Source organism: Canis lupus, chromosome 6 (assembly GCF_048164855.1).
Source record: "Canis lupus baileyi chromosome 6, mCanLup2.hap1, whole genome shotgun sequence".
NCBI classification, from domain to species: domain Eukaryota; kingdom Metazoa; phylum Chordata; class Mammalia; order Carnivora; family Canidae; genus Canis; species Canis lupus.
This window is the reverse complement of record NC_132843.1, coordinates 52,433,678-52,455,433: the sequence shown is the minus strand read 5'-3', so window position 1 is coordinate 52,455,433 and position 21,756 is coordinate 52,433,678. Positions and strand designations below refer to the sequence as shown.

Below are 21,756 nucleotides of genomic sequence, written 5' to 3'. Positions count from 1 at the left end.
GCCATGCATAGGTATAATAAAACACATGCCATATGCATGTTGCCTACAAATTTTGTCCAAAGCTTACTAGTAGCCAAGTAAAATATGTCAAGGCAAGGTTCACAGTAGTCATAAAGAAAACATAGTTTCCCCTGATACCAAGACCAGTTTCTCCCATGGATCCTTAAAAAGAGGATGCAGTATAATATAGTCCATAGAATCCTTGATATAATCCCTACAATGGTATAGTAAGTAAATTGCTGGGGCCCCTGGGTAGCTCAGTCGGTTAAGCATCTGACTCTTGATATTGGCTCTTGATAATCTCAGGGTCCTGAGACCGAGCCCTCATCTGGCTCCATGCTCAGCAGGGAGTCTGCTTGAGATTCTCTCTCTCCCTCTGCCCCTGCCCCACTACACACATTCTCTTTGTCTCTCAAATAAACAAATTATTCTTTAATAAATAAACCAGTAAGTCCCATAGTTTTGTAAAACAATGTTTGTCATTATAGCTGAGAGCATAACAGTAAACATAATTGAGTAGAAACAATTCATCATTGTGCTCTAAGTATGTAGTTCTCCCATGATTAGAATCCAATGAAGGTAAATTTAGATATGATTCAAGAACACCAAGTGTTCTTCAGACAACTTTCCTTAAAAATATGTTATCAAGCTTTTGATAAAAACTGAGCAGCAGAGAAGTAAAGGTTGCAATCTTTGGCAAGATTCTAGAATGCAGGTTATCTATAGATTAAGGGTGATCCAAATGCTTTGGCAATCAACCAACAGAAGATAAGATTAAAGTTCTCTTTTGAAGATTAAGGAGCCTAACTAGGACTCCTGTGTAAATGATGCTCCCCCTTCACCCCTTTGTTGGGGTGAACTAACATATCTGCACGCAAGGACAATTCTGTTCATTTAAAAATAACAGAGGGATAGAAAGTAGCCTTTCTCAGTTCCTCTTTCCCTTCCCTCATTTCTGATTTCCCCCATCCCTTTTAGGTGCTTTTTAGCAAGTATAAATATACCTCACTGGAGATTCAGGATCTGGCTATTTGTGTGCCCCTCAGAAGTTGGCACCAAGACACTGTCCTAGGAGATCTGCCAGGCTGGAGAAGGGGATCATGTTCTAAAGAGGAGAAGTAACAGACACATCTGAAGACAGATGTGGTCCAAGCTGAGAGGAGAGGGGATGGGGCACGGGGATCAGTTTGGAAAGAGTGATATATTGTGAGGAAAATGTCACTCCTAAGGGAAGGATTCTCTTTCCATTTTCCACCTTACCAGGTGAGTCTCAAAAGTGAGACTCAAAACTGTCTCACAAGTTTCTGCCAGGTGATGGGAAGAGGTTGCTGCTGAGAGGAACAGAACAAGTTTGCGCACACGCACACACGCACCCTCCAACAAGTGAATATGCCAAGCTAGCATCCTATGTTAATTTTCACAATTGAATTTAAGTCCTAGAAATAATGAATTTGAATTAACTTTGTAGATCGTGTTCAAAAATATGGCCAGCCGTGTCTACAGCATTTACCCTCATGGAGTGACCTTCTCTCCTTATGAAGATGAAGTCAACTCTTCCTTCACTTCAGGTTTGAATTGGAGTCTACTGAATGAGACTATTCACCTCTGAGAGGATGCCATATTTTCCTACGGTCCTCTTTCCTCAGTAATGTAACTTGTGCAGTCAGGCACTATACAAGTAGGGTATCCTGAAAGTCAGAACCAAACCCTGCTCACTTCAGGGGTTTAGTTTACTTAGTGCTTGGAAGTAAATTCTTAGTCCCATGGCTGCCATAGCGGCCTCTAGTGGAGCAATCTCTAATGGCGACATGTAATCCAGGGTTCTGTTAAGTGGAGCTTAATATAAAAAGAATATTCCTTTCCTAATATTAATTGGTTTTAATAAGAACCCCCTGTTTGTCTATTTGTTTAATGTAATAATTTTGAAAATGGAAACAATTTTGACTCTATTTTCTTTCAGACAATAACACCATGATCAGAGCAGTTCAACCAGGGGAAACCTATACTTATAAGTGGAACATCCTAGAGTCTGATGAACCCACAGAAAATGATGCACAGTGCTTAACGAGACCATACTACAGTAATGTGGACGTCACAAGGGACATTGCCTCTGGGCTGATTGGGCTACTTCTAATTTGTAAGAGCAGATCCCTGGATAAGCGAGGCATACAGGTATTCCATCCATGAAATAAACTTTCAGAAACTCTGAGAACTTCTGGCTGGAACAGATTAGATCTCCTTGCTAAATAATGAGGCTTCTTCTAGAGAACAGAAAATATTATGTTGTCCTCTTCAGTGAAAATCTGACAACATTTATTCCTTTGGGCTCTTTTTTTTTTCTTGTCTATTTTCATCTAGATTCTTACTCTAGAAGGCAGTTCTATCATGTGACACCATATTTTGTCTTGGTGTGAAATTCCAGGTCTTCTGCTGTGTGATCAGCAAATCACTTAGCCTTTTTTAAATTTCTTCCTTTTATCAAATGGGTAATGCCCTCCTAAACAAATTTTACAGGGTTATTTTGGGGCTCAGCGAGATACCACCTGGTAAAAGTGTAAAGCTTTCTACCAACCCTTGTTATTTTTAAGAGACCTGCACCAGAGAGATAACAATTTGGGAACATAGCATCTGATGAAGTTGAACCCAGGCAATGGTCCACCTCTAGTGAGACTAAATCATAGAGAAAAAAAAGTGAACAAAGATATGGATCTTCATTGGAGAATAATAGTCTTATATTATTAACTTAAAATTCCCATTAAGGCAAAGCTATAATCAAAGAAGTTCATCCTAAGGCATACAAAATAAATCTATTCCTAGAAAAATCAGAAATGGGTATTTGGAAGACTTTCATTTCTTGAGCTAAGAAAGGAAACAGGGAGAGATAGAAAGCTTTCCTATTACAACCTTCTGCTCTATCCTTTGCAACTATTTGGAGCACATCTAGTCCATTATTCAGGTTAAAATGTATCCACTTACAGAGATAACAATTACGGCTGCCATGAGGAGAAGAAATTTTTCTATTAGGGTGTTTTCTGATCTGCTCTGTTTGTCTTTGCATATTACATTGGTTCTAACAAAGGCTCTGTACAAAAAAAAAGGCTCTGTACAAAATTGGCTCTCATAAATGCCTGAATTTGTGGCTTCAGTGTCCCCAAGACTGTGCCTCTTTGGTTTCTGAGAACTCAGTTTTGTGGGTTAGTATCAACTGTAACATTAATTACTGAACACAGCACGTTTATCCTCCAGAGGGCAGCAGACATTGAGCAGCAGGCTGTGTTTGCTGTGTTTGATGAGAACAAGAGCTGGTACATTGAGGACAATATCAACAAATTCTGTGAAAATCCTGATAAGGTGAAACGTGATGACCCCAAGTTTTATGAATCAAACATCATGAGCAGTAAGTCAAATCACTGTTTTCGTCCATCATGTTTTCACTCCCATGCTTAAAGTATGACTGTGCATAAAGGCAGAGACATGGATTAGAATCCACTCATCTCTCATCCTCAATTACAGTCCAGGGATTTGATGATGAAGTTCCTGGGTGATAGCAACCCTGTTAAGCAAATGGCCAAAAGCTTGTTCTCCTTAGGAAAGCTTCTTGGTCTCATGCTCCAAATGTGCATATACGTATATGTACATGCTCTTGGCATATCCACTCTAAAGGAACAGAGTGAGAGGTGGGGGTGGTAAGGAAAGGGGCTATAGGCTTTGGTCAGCAGTATATGGGAGTTTTAGACTGGGTGCAAGGTGAACAGTCTTTATGGCCAGGGCAGAAAGAAAGTAAGTAATCCAAAGGTGGATGGCCAAATCAAACTAAGGCAATATGCATATGGGGAGCCAAGAATCTTAAAAAGCCAAGCCATGAAGAGGTTTGAAGTGAGCAGTAAGAAGTTCAGAACAGAAGGAATTCCATGAGCCAAAGTTGAGGCATTTGCTGTGGTTTTCAATTTCAGCACCAAAAGCCAATGCTATGAGAAGACTGAGAGAAATTTCAGTAAACCAGCTAGAAGCAAACTTTGCCACAGTGGTCAGTGTCTCCACCACTGTTCCTCAGTCAAGAGTCATTATGATCACTTTCTCTAATAGGTAATCATAGATATGAGGAGGACTTCGCCATAGTTTATTCATATAGTTTCAGATGAATTATTGGAATTATCAGAACTGGCATGTGCCATGAAAATAATTCCAAATGGGGAGTTATTCAGCTTTCTTTGCATAATTTCATTTTTGGCAGTGAATCTGTCATAGTTTTGGTCTAGTACTATCCATTAGAAATTATGTGTGAGCCACAAATATAATTTAAAACTTTCTAGTAGCTATATGAATAATTAAAGAGAAATATATCCCAAATATTATCATTTTAATATAAACCAATATAAAAATTGATGAGATTTCCTTTTTTATTTCATACTAGGTCTCTGAAATCTGGTGTGTATTTTATACTTACAGCACATCTCAATCCAGTTTGTCCACATTTCAAGTGCTCAATAGCCACTTGTAACTAGTGGCTACAGTACTAGACCATACAGCTATGGACCATTTAGAAGAGTCTCCTGAATATAATACAAACTACAAGCGTATTATGTCAGGAAGTTATTCAGTAAATATTTAAGTGTTCACTAGTGCCAGACATTGTACTATTATCAGGGCTGGAGTGGTAACCTGGGCTGATGTGGGCCTTGCCCTCATAGAAATTCAACCTGTGATTTTATTACCATGCTTAAAACCTAAGTAAAGATACTGCTTTTGAAAGATAATGAAAATGTGTGAACTCAGTACTTGAATGAAAACTATAGATTATCTCAATGTAAAGAAGGAACAATAAAAAATTGGTAAATGTGCTAATGCATGCCTTTTAGGGACATTACTTCTTATTCACTAATATGTCAATATGAATTTCTTATATTATGCTTTTCTTCCAGGAAGAATTATTCTAAATAATATTCTAAGTTGATGTTTAGAATATCTTTTTTTAAGATTTTATTTATTTATTCATGAGAGTCACAGAAAGAGAGGCAGAGACATAGGCAGAGGGAGAAGCAGGGACTCTATCCCAGGACCCCAGGATCATGACCTGAGCCCAAGGCAGACGCTCTAGAATATCTTTAAAAGCAAAATGTGGAAAACAGGGCATTTGATATACACTTGACAAATGAATGAATAAGTCAACAAGAATGAAAGGCTTTGTCTTTATCCTAATATTTTTCCCTTAGCCAAGGGAGAACTTAGGAAAATAAGTTCTCATTTGGGATGTCTGAGTTCTGAGTTTGACCTTCTAGTCACATGTTAGACCTGGTGAAGTTTATCATAATTACTGCTTTGACACAACCAAATTAATATTGAGACATTAATCTTAGGTATAATTAGACACATTCCTTTTTTTGGCAGAGGCTTGTATGTTAACAGATTTTACTCTTTCAGCTATCAATGGCTATGTGCCCGAGAGTATACCCACACTAGGATTCTGCTTTGATGATACTGTCCAGTGGCACTTCTGCAGTATAGGGACCCAGGATGACATTTTGACCATTCACTTCACTGGGCATTCATTCATCTATGGAAAGAGACATGAAGACACCTTGACCCTCTTCCCTATGCGTGGGGAATCTGTGACTGTCACAATGGATAATGTTGGTAAGAGCCTGGACAGTTGGAAAGGAACCTCTGGTCTATAAAAGTCTGCTGCAGCTTTCCAGACTACCACAGTTCCTGAGTTTATCTTTCTGGTACCTTACAGGCTTTCCTTTCAATACTTCTCATGATTTCTATTTGGGGGAATTAATTACTTAAATGCGTCCAGTCCCCTAATGTGGGTTTCATATATTCTTCTCCAGGCTACATGAGAAGTACAGACACAACAGCAAAAAGATAAGGTATGATTTTGAGGCGAAAGCATGAACATTCAGCCACAAAAGAGTGTTTCTTTTATCAAAATGAGCTTTCCAGTGTTTAAAGCTAGCCATGCCACTGTGGGTTAGTGATCATCAGATACAGAGCCTTGGAGGCTGGACTCACAGACAGCAGTGGAAAGCATGGAAAGCACATGGGCTTTGGAGTTCCTCAGATGTGCTCTGACACTCAGTATCTGTGTAACCTTGGACATGTTACTTGACCTCACTGAGCTTCTGTTTATTCATCTCAAAAACACAATAACATTTAACAGGGTTGTTTTGACCATTAATTGTCATATATACCAAGTGCTTAGGACTCAACAAGTGGTAACTATTGGAAACTCCCCAGGAAATCGTCTGTATGCCAGTGGATAATACCATTTCAAAGAGATTCAAAATTTCCCTGGGCCCACTTGAATCATTTATTGCTTAGAAATATATAGATGTCTCTTACTTATAGGAGTGAACATCATCATCCTCCCCCCTACTCCAATTTTCAAACAAGACGTTTATGATATTCAAAGCCCACTTTATTCCTAACTCATCCTTTTTAAGTATAGTGACTCTTAAACTATCTGTGCTAATACTTTTCTCCCTAATCTCCACTGACCAATACTTTTGATCCATATTCTGTTATATGAGATGAGTGCACTGATCCCATGCTTGGATACACAGCAATGTCAAATTGGTAAACAGTTTTCTAAACAACTTACGCCCAACTTCTCTCCTTATGTCATTGTAGAACATGATCAGCAGTGGCCCCTACACCACACTTGAGTATCACTAACTGATCATGTTCATTGAAAATTATCTGCCACAATGGATTGTAGGGTTTCTATATATTTTTCTGGATTTAGCACTCTCTGTTTTCTCTGTCTCTGTTCTGCAGGAACTTGGATGTTAACTACAATAAATTCCAGTCCAAGAAGCAAAAACCTAAGGCTGAGATTCAGGGATGTTAAGTGTATCCGGGATGATTATGAAGACTCCTATGAGATTATATATGAATCTCTAGCACCTACAGTCATGACTACCCGGAAAATGCGTGATTCCCCAGAAGACAATGGTGATGAGAATGATGCTGACTATGATTACCAGAACAACCTGGCTTCATGGTTAGGAATTAGGTCATTCAGAAATTCATCACTTAATCAAGAGGAAGATGAGTTTAATCTTACTGCCCTAGCTCTGGAGAACAATTCTGAATTCGATCCTCCAAATACCGATACAGCTCTTAATTCCAATTCTTCTTCCTTACGTAATTTTAGCAGGCTTATTGTCTATAACTTTGCAAAACCTCAGAAAACTCTTTCTCACCCAGAAGCCACCACAGCTGGTCCCCCTCTGGGACACATTGGCTTAGACAAGAACTCAGTTCTCAACCATTCCACGGCAGAGCATTCCAGCCCTTATTCTGAAGATTCTATGGAGGATCCTCTGCAGTCAGATATCACAGGGGTAAAATTACTTCCACTTGATGCAGAAGGATTCAGGAATCAAGAACATGCTAGGCATAAGGGAGGAGAGCACACAGCAAAGCACAAGTTCTCCCAGGTGGGATTTTCAGCACCTAAACCTGGGAGACATTTAAGCCAAGGCAACTCTTCTCCTTCCAGAATAGGACCCTGGAAAGACCTTCCCAATGATCTGTTACTTTTAAAACAAAATAATCCATCTAAGATTTTGAATGGGAAATGGCATCTTGTTTCTGAGAAAGGTAGTTATGAAATAGTCCCAGATGCTGAAGACATGGCTGTTGATAAGCTGTTGGACAGCCCCCAGAATACATCAAAGTCTTGGGGAGAAAGCATCCCACTCTCAAACAAGCACAGAAAGCAGAGTGGTTACCCAAAATTTTCTGGAGTTAGAAATAAAACTCTACAAGTAAAATGGGACAGAGGAAATGGTGGATTGAAGAAAAGCCTTTTTCTCATTAAGACACGAAAAAAGAAAAAAGAACAGAAGCTTGCACACCCTATTCCTCTATCTCCAAGGAGCTTCCATCCTCTAAGAGGAAAGGCCAATACCACATTTTCAGACAGGAGACTTGATCATTCATCATTACTCCATAAATCCAATGGAAGATCTTTTCCTGCAGGCCTCAATCAGACATTCCCCTCTATGAATCTTACCCTGTTAGCCTCACTTCCTGACCATAATCAGAATCCCCCAAATGACACCAGTCAAACAAGCTCCCCTTTAGATCTGTATCAGACAGTACTCCCAGAAGAACACTATCAAACATTCCCTATTCAAGACTCTAATTCAATGCACTCCACTGTGGACTCTAGTCACACGTCTCCCCCAGAGCCTGGCCAGATGCAGGACTATGACCTAAGACACGAGCCCTTCCCTACTGACATTGGTCAAATGTTCCCCTCCTTGGAACCTGAAGCCTGGCAGGCAACCATCTCTGCAGATCTCGACCAAACAACCCTTTTTCCAGACCTCAGCAAGACAACCCTTTCTCCAGACTTCGACCAAACAACACTTTCTCCAGACCTCGACCAGACAACCTTTTCTCCAGACCTTGACCAGACAACCTTTTCTGCAGACCTCAGCCAGACCACCCTTTCTCCAGACTTTGACCAAACAATGCTTTCTCCAGACCTCGACCAGACAACCTTTTCTCCAGACCTCAGCCAGACAACCCTTTCTCCAGACCTCAGTAAGACCACCCTTTCTCCAGACTTTGACCAAACAACACTTTCTCCAGACCTCGACCAGACAACCTTTTCTCCAGACCTCGACCAGACAACCTTTTCTCCAGACCTCAGCCAGACAACCCTTTCTCCAGACCTCAGCAAGACAACCCTTTTTCCAGACTTTGACCAAACAACACTTTCTCCAGACCTCGACCAGACAACCTTTTCTCCAGACCTCGACCAGACAGCCTTTTCTCCAGACCTCAGCCAGACAACCCTTTCTCCAGACCTCAGCAAGACAACCCTTTTTCCAGACTTTGACCAAACAACACTTTCTCCAGACCTCGACCAGACAACCTTTTCTCCAGATCTCGACCAGACAACCTTTTCTCCAGACCTCAGCCAGACAACCCTTTCTCCAGACCTCAGCAAGACAATCCTTTTTCCAGACTTTGACCAAACAACACTTTCTCCAGACCTCGACCAGACAACCTTTTCTCCAGACCTCGACCAGACAACCTTTTCTCCAGACCGCAGCCAGACAACCCTTTCTCCAGACCTCAGCAAGACAACCCTTTCTCCAGACTTTGACCAAACAACGCTTTCTCCAGACCTCGACCAGACAACCTTTTCTCCAGACCTTGACCAGACAACCTTTTCTCCAGACCTCAGCCAGACAACCCTTTCTCCAGACCTCAGTAAGACAACCCTTTCTCCAGACTTTGACCAAACAACGCTTTCTCCAGACCTCGACCAGACAACCTTTTCTCCAGACTTTGGCCAGACGATCCTTTCTCCAGACTTTGATCAGATTCTCCTTTCCCCAGACCTCAGCCAGGCAACTCTCTCTCCAGACATTAGTCAAACAGCCCTTCCTCCTGATCTCAGGCAGACATCACTTCCCCTAGACCTTGATCAGACATCCTACACCTCTGAATCTAGTCCATCAATTCTTCTTCCAGAATTTGGTCAGACTTTGCCTTATCCAGACCTTGGTCAGGTGCCATCTCTCACACCATCTCACACATCTCCTACCCTAAATAATGCTTTTCCACCAGAGGAACTTAATCCACCAGTTGTAGTAGGTCTCAGTGCAAATGATGGAGATTATATTGAGATTATTCCAAGGCAGAAGGAAGAGAGCAGTGAAGAATACTCTGCTGAAATTGGTTATGTGACTTATGATGACCCTTACCAAACTGACACTAGGACAGACATTAACTCTTCCAGAAATCCTGACAACATTGCAGCATGGTACCTCCGCAGCAACAATGGAAACAGAAAATATTATTACATTGCTGCTGAAGAACTATACTGGGATTATTCAAAATTTGCTCAAAGGTTTGACCAAATTTCCTCCTTTTATATTCTCATTTTCCACTACTGCTAAAAAGATTGCTACAGTCCAAGGAAATAATTCTGGGTAAATTATACTAAGTATAATTTAGGTCCCCTATTGGAATTTGTCCTATAGAATTTCCTTTGTCAATTCCAGTTGAACTTCCCTACATTAGGTGACATTTGGACAGTATAAGAACAATAGCTGTAAGAAGTCTATGATATTCTATAGTTTAAGAAGCTCTCTCTTCTCCTCCTTTCACCACACGTTTCTACTCGCTTTTCTTGCCTCAATGCAGAACCCAACCTATCCATAGCTACCTGCTACTCAACACAATTTCATTGAAGTTGGCTTCAAATCAAAATTTGTGATGTAGAAATCTCCTTTTGCATTTGTTTACCAAAAAACATTTTAAAATTGTTTACTCATCAACATAAAGTATACAGCATCTTAGTGATGTTTAATTCAAATTACATGAGGTTCCAGTATCAGAGGCCAAGGATACAAACCAGTTTAGAAACAAAAAGCAAGTTTATGCCCTCAACTGAGACAATCATTAAATGACAAGTTTTCTTTTGAACTTGAGTTTTAACTTGGCTAATAGAATCACTCATTTAATAACTCTTTAATGAATGCTTATTCTCTCCTAAGCATTGTGCTAAGTGCTGAGACTCTAAAAGAGAATGTAAATATACATGACTCCTGTCCCCATGGAATTTGTGTCTAGTTGGGTGGGTGGATATGAATTTATTGCTCACATAAATAAGTGTAAAATATAACTAGCTAAAGACCAAGAAGGAAAGGTAGATACATGGCGATATGAGACTTGAGGAATCTGACCCTGAAGAAGTGGCATTTGACCTAAGATCAGAAGATGAATAGGAGTGAGCCAGGCAAGAAGTAGAGAGGAGAGAACAGTCTAGACAGAGAGAAAAGCATGATGAGGCCCTGTGGAAGAAGGAAGTCCTCAAGCATGTGTAGTTGGAGCTCAAGAAGAGAGTGAGTGCTAAGAAAGCACTAGCTCTGCAAAGACCAAATGCCATTAGGTTTTGTAGGCCATGGGAAGAATTTTGGTGTTTATCCAAAGATCAATGAGAAACACTTCAAAAGTTCTAAGCCATTCCTTGTTTCCTGGAATATGTCAGTTCCTTTCCTGGACCTTGTTACTTTCATTTTTTAAATAAAGGTGTTACACCAAATGGCCCCCAAGATCCTCTTCAGATTTAACGTTGCAGGGTTCCAGCCACCCTTCAACCATAGAGTTGAAGGAGTTCATGCAAGTTTGTAAGTGTCCTAACTTACAACAGAGGGTTTATAAGGAATCCATATACATTTTTAAAAGAGTTTTCAATTCAATTCTGCTTAACGATGGAAAGCCATAATGGGCTGGACTCTGTATTCTTGGATAACAATATAAAGAAAGAAGAGAGAGAGGGACAAGGGGCAAAGTTTAGCCAGCTACAGGTTCTCTGGGACACAATGTGGTGACCATGCTTAAACTGTCTAACTATAGTACACAGCTTTTACAGAAGCTAACAGTTACACTAAAAATCAAAAACCAAAGTGTAATTAGAGTAAGGAGACACAATGCATGGTATGGCTTACAGAAATTATTTCATTAATCTGCATCCTGGCATTTCCATATAAGAACTGTTAGTTTAAAACACATTTTCAGGGTGCCTGGGTGGCTTAGTCAGTTAAGCTTCCAACTCTTGATTTCAGTTCAGGTCATGATTTCAGGGCTATGTCAGGCTCCACACTGGGCATGGAGCCTGCTTAAGATTCTCTCTCTCTCCCTCTTCCTCTGTTCTTCTTCCTCTAAAATACAATAATAAAACACACACACACACACACACACACACATTTTCCCATTGTTATATGAGAATAAATAGTTTATCTAGGGATTTCTAAGAGAGGCCCTAAAGGAATAAGATTCAAGGCCTTTCCAAAGTGGAAAGGAATGGAACCAATTCCTTCAAAATCTTATATACCATTCCAGATATGCAACCCATGTTTATGGCAGTCAAAGTTGCTTTGCTTGTCCCCATGTGTTCTGTGAAACTATGTTATGCTCAGAGTCTGGAAGGATGGGGCCAGTGGTCCAGGAAGACTGGAAGGAAGGCAGAATGGGATTCTCCTGGTGCATAAAAAATACTATGAGACTAATGGAGGAGCTTTTGGCCTGCTTCCATAGGCTTGAGAAATTTAAGAGTCAGTGAGAAAATATGATGTGCTCTGGCCCCAGACAGGGCTGGTGAATTACACAAGGAATAATCTGATTTAACAAAGCAAATTTGAGAATGACTACTTTCAGAGTACAAACTGCCATCTAGTGACCTTCACAGGGGTGACAATTGTCATTCATTAACGCATTAAACAAAAATCTATCAAGTACCTACTATGTGCCAGGTAACTTGTGAGGTACTAGAAATAAAACAGTGAGCAAACTAGGTATGATTCCTGACCTCATGGGGCTTTCACTCTAGTATCAGAGTCAGATTTTAATAGATAATATCACAAATAAATGACATATAATTTACCATATATACTAGAGAAATATAAAAATACTACAAGAATATACTATATATACTCTGACAATACTATGGAAACTTAAAGAATGATATAGAGAGATTTGACCTAGTCTAAAGGTTTATAGGAAAACAACCTAAGCAATGATATGCGAACTAGGATCTGAAGGATATTTACTGGTTTAAGTTTTTACTCATTATATTCTCATTCATTTGTTCCTCAAGTATTGATTAAATATTCATGCTAGATACTATACCCAAAACAGGGATAATTCCCCTAATTCTTGGAATGGTCTTTCATTTGTTCTTTTAAATAAATACCATTCTTAATTATTTTAGTGAAGATGTCGATGACCATATACATGCTCAAGAGAACACCGTATACAAGAAAGTAGTCTTTCGAAAGTACCTTGATAGCACTTTTACCAAACGTGATCCTTTGGGGGAGTATGAAGAGCATCTCGGCATTCTTGGTCCCGTTATTAGAGCTGAAGTGGATGATGTCATCCAAGTAAGTCATCTTTTGAGCATTGCTAAGATCATCAGAGGAATTTTCACAAGCACCAGAGGGTTGTAGCAGCAAAAGGGGCAAGAGGGCTATAGGTAATTTATTTTCCAAAATTAACAAATAATTACATTTCTCTTCAGAGACTGCTTGCCAAGTAATTTGATAATCTTCAAGAAAAAAAATGGTCTCAAAAAAAAGAAAAGAAAAAAATGATCTCATGATTTTATTTCAGCCTTTGCTGAGCTCCTATTCATTCTGTAAGGGCCAAATCTGTTTTCCCTAAGAAACCGTTTTTACTACACAACCTCTCCTGCACATTCAACCCAATTGCTCCTTTCAAGCATCCCCATCTAACCCCATTCATACTTTGTTTACACACTTTTGGTCTCTATATTTATAACTTGAATCCACATGTGTAGGTGTCTTCATCAGGAGGTTGAAAGCATATTGTGAGCAAGATCCAAAGCTCATTCACCTTCAAATCTGCAGCACCTGCTGTGATCATTTCATTTGTGCCTAATGTCAATACTTTTGTTTTGAGCCAAAGAACAAACATGTTTGGGGTTTCTAGGGTAAGCTGCTTGGGCCCTATCTGACTCACAGTTGTAAAAACTAGATGACATAATGTATATGTTACTTTGTACTTGTATGCAATTAATATATCTTACTGTATATAGATATAAGTCTTTAACTAACCATCCACTTTTGCTTATAATATGACCATTTTTTTTAATTTGGATTTTTGTTGAACTTAAGTCCATTTGTGGATCATTCTTTTTTCTAGGTTCGTTTTAAAAATTTAGCATCCAGACCATACTCTCTTCATGCCCATGGGCTTTCCTATGAAAAATCATCAGAGGGAAAGACTTATGAAGATGACTCTCCTGAATGGTTTAAGGAAGATAATGCTGTTCAGCCAAATAGCAGTTATACGTATGTATGGCATGCCACCACACGATCTGGGCCGGAAAATCCTGGCTCTGCCTGTCGGGCGTGGGCCTACTACTCAGCAGTAAACCCGGTAGGTATATTGATTGAAAGTTTTTGTCATTTCCCTAACCTTATGACCTGAGTCCACCAAATGGAAGAGTCAAATGATTTCTCGTTAAATGTCTTGCTCTCCATGAGGAATGTGTAAGGATATTGGGTAACAGTCTATAGCTATTTGTCTTCAGATGATTGTGGGAGAGTAGCAGGTGTTCAGTGGAGAGGAGGGAGGAGTATTGAAATGGTTGACCCCAGTCAGAGTGACTACCTTTGCAGAGGAAGACATTTATTTGCAATTTCCTTGAGCAAGTTTTAGCTTTCTTTTGTTCTTTCTTTATGAAAGAACTGCAAAATCAAGGTGGCTTCATGTGGGGCATGGTAGAGAGAGAGAGAGCACAGACATATTTCAATCCCTATCCTGTCACTTACCATGTGAGCCTAAGATAATTACTTGATCTCATTCAGCCTCAGTTTCTAAAGCTAAAAATGAGAAAACAATAGATAGCACACAATAAACACTTGGTAATGTTTGCTTAATAAGTGAGCTTATTTTTATTAAACAGGATTGCTGTCTGAATTAAATAAGATACTACCAGCAAAATATTTGCTATGAGAGTAGATGCTCAATAAATAGTAATTATAATAGTACTGATATTGTCATTAACATTATCATTACTGACATGCCAAGATAAAGGACTAATCAGATAAAGGACTATGAGTGCTACAAAATCAGATGATACCCATGCTTAATAAGCTACTCATCTATAATCTTCAAATTCAGAGCCCCTGAGGTTTCCTCTTCTCTATAAATCAGAGATTACCAAAAAGCAAAGGAAATCCTGAGAAAGAGAAAATCTGTGAAATTTGCATCTACTGTCTTCCAGGAAAAGGATATCCATTCTGGCTTGATAGGTCCCCTTCTGATCTGTCGAAAAGGAGTACTTGATAAGAGCAACACACCCATGGATATAAGAGAATTCGTCTTACTTTTTATGGTCTTTGATGAGAAGAAGAGCTGGTACTATAAAAAGAAAGCCCAGTCCCCAAGGTCTTGGAGACTTACATCCTCAGAAGCAAAACACTCTCATGAGTTTCATGGTATTTTCCTTTGACTTTGATCTAATCTCTGAACTAAATCACAAGGGGTGACTGTGATTCTTGCCCTAGGTCTTCATAAAATTAGACAAAAGGTGCTTCTGAAAAATTGGGAGCTAAAACTCACCGCTGGTCCTTAAATGTCTGAGGGGTAATGTCACCCGGCAGGTGGCACTGCACATAAAGGACCCAGAGGTCTGAAAGCTAGCACGGGAGACCAACCAACAAAAAGCCAGTGTGCCACAGCTGGTAGCATGAATCAAAAAGCATTATCACTTTTTCATTTATCACTAAAGGATCACTAAAGGAACTATCACTAAAGGAACTAATCACTAAAGGAACAATCATTTATTTAGAAGTAATTACCCATATGTACTTTCTAAAGAAGAATGATGGTGACCAGCTCTCAGAAGTTCCCAGGTGGCATCCGAAGCATCTAAAATAGAACAAGAGAGAACACTGGGTAGTTGAGTGATAGGAGAATCATGTCAAGGGAGCATTTGTCAGGGGAGTGAGAAAAGCATATGTACCCTGAACTCCATTCAGGAATTTTGTCTGTTAAGTGTCCACTGAGTTAAAAGTAGTTTTAGAGAAAGATAGAATTTAGGATTTGGTGAACAACAAAGAGAATGACTTGGGGGTTAGAGAATAAATGGAAACTGATAAGCCCTGTTTTCAGATTTTGGTGAATGTAGGGGATAGCTGCAAGATTTCTGACATGAAGGATCTATGCTTTGGGTAGGGGTCAGTCAGTCATTCCATGTAACAGGAAAGGAGAAAGTTGCTATTGCTTAAGGAATAATAATAATAATAACAATAATAATAATAATAATAATAATAATAATAAAGACATACACAACATCCACTTCACTGCCACCATAATTCACCAAGGCTAAGTAGGTCTATACTGCCCCCTCTGGCCCATTTACACTTGGGCTGCCCTTCTTAACTCTACTTTTCTCATTAAACTTCTGTTCATGTGGAATACAATCTGATCTCACCCATATCAACACTTTGGAGTAGAGACATAAACAATATGATTTATGATCTGCTCTAAAACCCTACCCCCTGACTGCTTATCGCACAAGGTTAAAAAGATTCTATTAGGTGTTCTAAAATAGAATTAGTGGAAAGCTAATTGATAAACTCCAAGCAGAACTTCCTTTTCTCTTCTCCTACCATTTCTAGGCTTTTTAATCCATGGCACTTGGTCTCAGGGGTGGGAAGCAAACTCTCCTGAAATCTTCCAACCTCATGGGAAAGCATAGGCCTCAGAATCAGATCTGGTGGTCTCTTAGCTATCCTGTAATGTCTGAGAACCCTCAAGCCACTGCTTCCCAATTCCTCAAAGAAAGAGTAAAATACATCCAGTATGGTTTAGTTTTAAATGCATTGTAGTTGAAGTCTCTATAATTGGGTAATCCCCATGGTATAGTATTTATCAGGGTATTTAATGGAGCAGACCACCTGAGTTCCCAGCTTCAAACTCAGCACCTGGCCTTTTGCAGTATGCGCTCAGTAATTGTTTACTGAATTAGTGAATAAATGAACAAATTCTATCACTCAGTTTAATTTATCAAATGTTGGGATCCCTGGGTGGCGCAGCGGTTTGGCGCCTGCCTTTGGCCCAGGGCGCGATCCTGGAGACCCTGGATCGAATCCCACGTCGGGCTCCTGGTGCATGGAGCCTGCTTCTCCCTCTGCCTGTGTCTCTGCCTCTCTCTCTCTCTCTCTGTGACTATCATAAATAAATAAAAATTAAAAAAAAAAGAATACATCCTTTAAAAAAAATTTATCAAATGTTTACTGAGCACCTGCTATGTTGAGTGTCTACATTCCATATCCTAATGTAATGATTTAGCAATGCTGACCTGATAATCACTTGAGATCTATGTCCTGCCCTGATGAGGGAGTAAGGACTGGCATTAGGAGTGGGAAGATAGGTGCTCTCATGCCTGGTGTAACCTTGAAGGTGCCAAGATGATCTCAACTCCTCTTCCTCCCCGAATTCACTTGCTCAGTTCCTGAAATTCCATCGTAGTTCTTTTAACTTTAGACAATATCACTAATAAAAACTTCACTCACTTCAATCTCAGTTAAATACATGGGAGCCCAAAGCTATATCATTAAAATTTTGTATTATTTTTTAAGGTGATTAAGCTCACCAGATGATTTAAGCACACACACTCATTCACACACACATACACACACACATACATTCTCACATATGTTTCACTGAGCAGAGAGTGGATGAAGCCTGAGAACCCTTGACATTTAAGCTGGGAAAAGGGCAGAGGAGCTATCATACAAATGAATAAACATGAACCTCAGTGGTCTGCCTTCCTGATTTTGCCTGGAACTATCTCTAAATTTAGGCAGCCTTGCAATGATTTTTGTGTACCCCCTCACTCTCTTTCCTCTAACCACTGGAGTCACTTATCTGGCTCATATTTGTGTTTTTGTAGCACAGGAAAATCTACACTGTAAATATCAAGGGTAAGTGAGTGAAATACAGAGCAAGGGAAGTGTGAAGTGGGGGTTGGAGAGTGACAAACTGCAGGAAACTGCTGTTGGCTAGTGTGAAGAGGACCTGTTTTAGCCTCTCACTGATATCAGGACACACAGGGGTCCTTATTGTGCCTGGGTAGTCACAGTGACAGGAAGATGGGTTGTAGCTGGGATGCCTCAGACCTCCTTACTCGCCTCTCTGCTGGTGTACACAGATTTCTAACTGATCGCAACTCTCTGTCCTTTCAGCCATCAATGGGATGACCTACAACTTGCCCGGCCTGAGAATGTACGAGCAAGAGTGGGTGAGGTTGCATCTGTTGAACATGGGCGGCTCCCGAGACATCCATGTGGTTCATTTTCATGGCCAGACCTTGCTGGAAAATGGCACTCAACAGCACCAGCTAGGGGTCTGGCCCCTGCTGCCTGGTAAAGAAGTGCACAATAAAAAGAGGTCCCTGATGAAAAATGGCTAGAGGAGGCAATCTTGGCAACTGTCACTGTCCCTCATTCCCCCCTGTGCATTTACTGCCTAAGAGTCAGGCATGGGTTCTGGCAGAGATCATGAGCAGAGACTTATCCTCAAACAAAATACAGAGTACAAAAGAGCCAGCTAATGCATTCACTATTTATAGCACCACACAGGCTAAATGTGTGGCTCAACTCAGTTCTACAAAGATGGTATGTCTTAGGCAGTTTTTTCCAAACCACTCTGGGTCACTTAGGCCAGGTCTTAAACAGATTACGAAATGAATCCCACACGGCTCAGGCAGTGAAAGCTTTCTGTTGGGAAGGAGATTAAAAACTTCCTAGGGTTTGGGGATTCTTGCATTCTTGAATTCTATTCCTCACACTCTCACTCTGATATCTTTGGGCAAACAGCTACAGGAATCTTAATCTTAAACTGACTCATGAGGCTGTTTGGTAGGAGGGGGAATTTTTTAATGATCATAAAAGCTAAAGAATAAGAAGGGTAGTTAGAGCTTTTCATGTACAAAATAATGAGAAGGTTTTAAAAAAAATCACAAAGGATTTTTATGTGCCAATGAGTTGTTTGTAGGTGTATCTCTGTGTGAGTAGGGGTATGAGTGCTAGATGCCATGGACTCTCAAACTGTAACAGGCATAGTAAAATTCTAGGAAGCTGGTTAAAATGCAAATGCTAAGGCAGAGATTTTGCTTTCAAAGACTTTGATCTGCTAGATCTTGGGCAGGTGCCAGGGACACTGCATTTTTCACAAGTAGCCTATCTTCCACAAATGCTGTGAGAAGCTAGTGAAGGCAGACAGGCATCCCTTGCCAGTACTTTGGATGGAGAAGTTGCTATGTGAGTCAGCCTCTGAAAGGTACAGCAGGTCCAGTTGGGACTGGTTTGGTTAAGGATGGGGAAAGGGTATTCTTGTTTGCTCCATTCAGGCTGTGGCTCACTAATAAAGCTATAAAGACTCACTCTGTTAAAATCAGAGATGGAGGGATCCCTGGGTGGTGCAACAGTTTAGCGCCTGCCTTTGGCCCAGGGCGCGATCCTGGAGACCCGGGATCGAATCCCACATCAGGCTCCCGGTGCATGGAGCCTGCTTCTCCCTCTGCCTGTGTCTGTGACTATCATACGTAAATAAATTAAAAAAAAATTTTTTTAATTAAAAAATCAGAGATGAAGGGGATTAGGCCAGACTTATTCCTGACTTTTCACTGGATGTAAAATTGCCAGATGGGTCCCCCTTCCCACAAGCCTGTGTGAAACACTGAGAAGCTGGAATTGGCTGGCCCATCTAAACCTTCAAATCTAAATACCTGTATTGGAGTGTGGGAGGCTAGAATCTTTTCCTGGTATTAAAGGAGGATGACCATCAGCTATTAATTTTAACTCACAATCTGGAAAATAGACATGAATTACAGTCAGCAGAATTTCAGAATTAACTGGCAATGGGAAGCATTAAATATCAGAATGGACAATCAGAAGTTTCAGAAATGTCATTCTTTCAGTGATTTTCTGAAACAATTTATGTGCATCTCTATCCAAATATGTAAACTTGAAAATATGGGAGAAGAATGTTTGACTTTAATTTTCTCATAAAAAAGAAAAAACTAATGAAATAAAGGGAGAGAAAGGAAACATGCACAGTAGTCTTGAGGCCCAATGATAAGTCATTCAAGGTTGTTTTAATACTTAGAACTCAGAAACTGTATTATGTATGGGTTAGCTTGTGATGTTATATGTAGATAAATGAAAGTTTCTTTCTAGTAAGGGGTGTTGGAGATTTTTTTAAGGTCCTGGGGCAATTTATTTTTACTAATGTATATGTGTATTGCTGTTTTGTTTTTATCTGTTCGTTTACACCTCTGGTCCTGCCTAAAGAGAAATAGATCATTTTTCATTTCTTTTCTAAAGCCTCTTGAGGTGCAGGGATGTTAGGATTCTTTGATAGCTGCCAACTAATATTGTTAACTTGGGGTGGTTAACGTTGTCCTTCACTGTCTATTTTAGGTTCATTTAAAACTCTTGAAATGAAGTCATCAAAACCTGGTTGGTGGCTCCTCAACACAGAGGTTGGAGAAAACCAGAGAGCAGGGATGCAAACACCATTTCTCATCATAGACAGAGGTACCATCCAAGAGCCACATGATATTTTTAGCAGGAGGGTCCCTGCTAGAACATTATTAACTTTTAGAGTGGAAATATTGAGCTCTGAGAACTCTGCATGACAGAGGCATCGTGTGTACCAGTAACTACTTTTATTCTGACCCATATCTGATTGCACTGCAAACATGAGTCTTCTAGGAAACTTAAATCACATGTTTCAGCCCAAAGGCATTCTTCTCAGTTGGGGAACCAATATAAAGTATCTTCCTTCATGATGTGAAATTCGTGGGAAAGAGAATGCGAGAATTTTCCAGTCTCCTAGAATAGAGAGGGGAAAAGATACCTGGAATTCAACAATGACTGGGATAGTCTCTGAACTTGGCATTTCAGTATTTGAGAAATCATTTCCATCTGTCTACCCCTCCAGCCAAGCAAGTCAGCCAGCCAGCATTTATAAAGTATCTGTTAAGTAACAAGTACCGTGTCAATATCCAGATATCTCAGTAGCTGGCATTTTCTTTTGTGATCAGAATGTAAATAACTCTAACTTTCAAGTCAACTTTTGGGAATGTAGACTTATAAGGGGTAATACTTAATGTTGTATAAATTGTTTATTTCAAGATATAAACTGATGGAAATCAGTTTAAAACTAAATGCTTCAGGATTTCCATGTTTTCCTCTAGGATGTCACTATTTCTGTTAAAGCACCAGTCTTGCTAGTACATTGACCATTTTATAACCAGGCATATTTTAAGTCAGTACCATACAAGGTAGATGAAACCAGCTGACCCACCAAGGGTATAATCTCTAGCCATGGAACTTTTACATTGTTATGTGTATTTTCTTTTTTTTTTTTGTTATGTGTATTTTCTAAGCAAAAATTATTCATTGTTCTGGTTTGCTTTGTTTTGTAGAATGTAAGATGCCAATGGGACTAAGCACTGGCATCATAGCTGATTCACAAATCAAGGCTTCTGAGCATTTGGGTAAGTAGCAGCATCATAGACTTTGGAAGCATATCCTACAGTTATGCAGTACACAGCCTGAAAAACAACTCATGACAACCCTGCCTATTTAATCTATAGATCATGACTCCTCTCCAGGCTTTTCTCTACCACATGGTAAAGCAGCTCCATCTTGAGGTGCTCATCTGGTAGAGGAAGGAGCAATATGATAGGCACTAAAACCTGTTGACACTCCTTTATCACTGTCACCCTCTCTGGTGTATAATGTTCCCAAAGAGTCTGTCCCGGGAAAGACCAAGAGCGAGGGGTCCTCAGAATCTCTATGCAAGCAGTACAACCTCTCAGCAGGGATTGAACAAGGAGTGAATCCCTTACTCTTATGATCATGTGCCTGTTTCCAAAATTTTCCCCATTCATCCTCGTCCCAGGTTTGATCACAAGCGTAATATTACAGTCAGATTTACAAGGTCTTATGGCCAGATACTGTTCTCCCTGTTAATAGGGCTCTTTCTTGTGCCAGCCACTCACCCATTCAAGAAACTTTGCTGATCATCCAGTCTGTCAGGATCTCCTAAATTTCCTCTCTCTGCCTCAAATCCCTTCCTAGGACCAAGAGGTCAGTTGCAAGGGATAATGAGGCTCCCATAAGTCCTTCCACACCCTCCCCATAAGCAAGCACACTCAGCAACAACCACATTAACATAAGT

At 40.0% G+C, this 21,756-nt stretch overlaps 1 protein-coding gene across 2 annotated transcripts in view; it reads left to right on the top strand.

Annotated features, from left to right (window-relative positions):
* Nucleotides 1–21,756, top strand: part of F5 (coagulation factor V) — a 70,521-nt gene that overhangs the window by 37,981 nt on the left and 10,784 nt on the right. For both annotated transcript variants that reach the window (XM_072830521.1, XM_072830522.1), the window contains 11 exons: nucleotides 1,469–1,568; nucleotides 1,961–2,172; nucleotides 3,247–3,397; nucleotides 5,422–5,634; nucleotides 6,781–9,877; nucleotides 12,743–12,914; nucleotides 13,696–13,932; nucleotides 14,783–14,996; nucleotides 17,751–17,930; nucleotides 19,989–20,105; nucleotides 20,999–21,070. In XM_072830521.1, coding sequence (XP_072686622.1) covers nucleotides 1,469–1,568; nucleotides 1,961–2,172; nucleotides 3,247–3,397; nucleotides 5,422–5,634; nucleotides 6,781–9,877; nucleotides 12,743–12,914; nucleotides 13,696–13,932; nucleotides 14,783–14,996; nucleotides 17,751–17,930; nucleotides 19,989–20,105; nucleotides 20,999–21,070 — 4,765 coding nt within the window. The remainder of the gene's footprint in view (nucleotides 1–1,468; nucleotides 1,569–1,960; nucleotides 2,173–3,246; nucleotides 3,398–5,421; nucleotides 5,635–6,780; nucleotides 9,878–12,742; nucleotides 12,915–13,695; nucleotides 13,933–14,782; nucleotides 14,997–17,750; nucleotides 17,931–19,988; nucleotides 20,106–20,998; nucleotides 21,071–21,756) is intronic.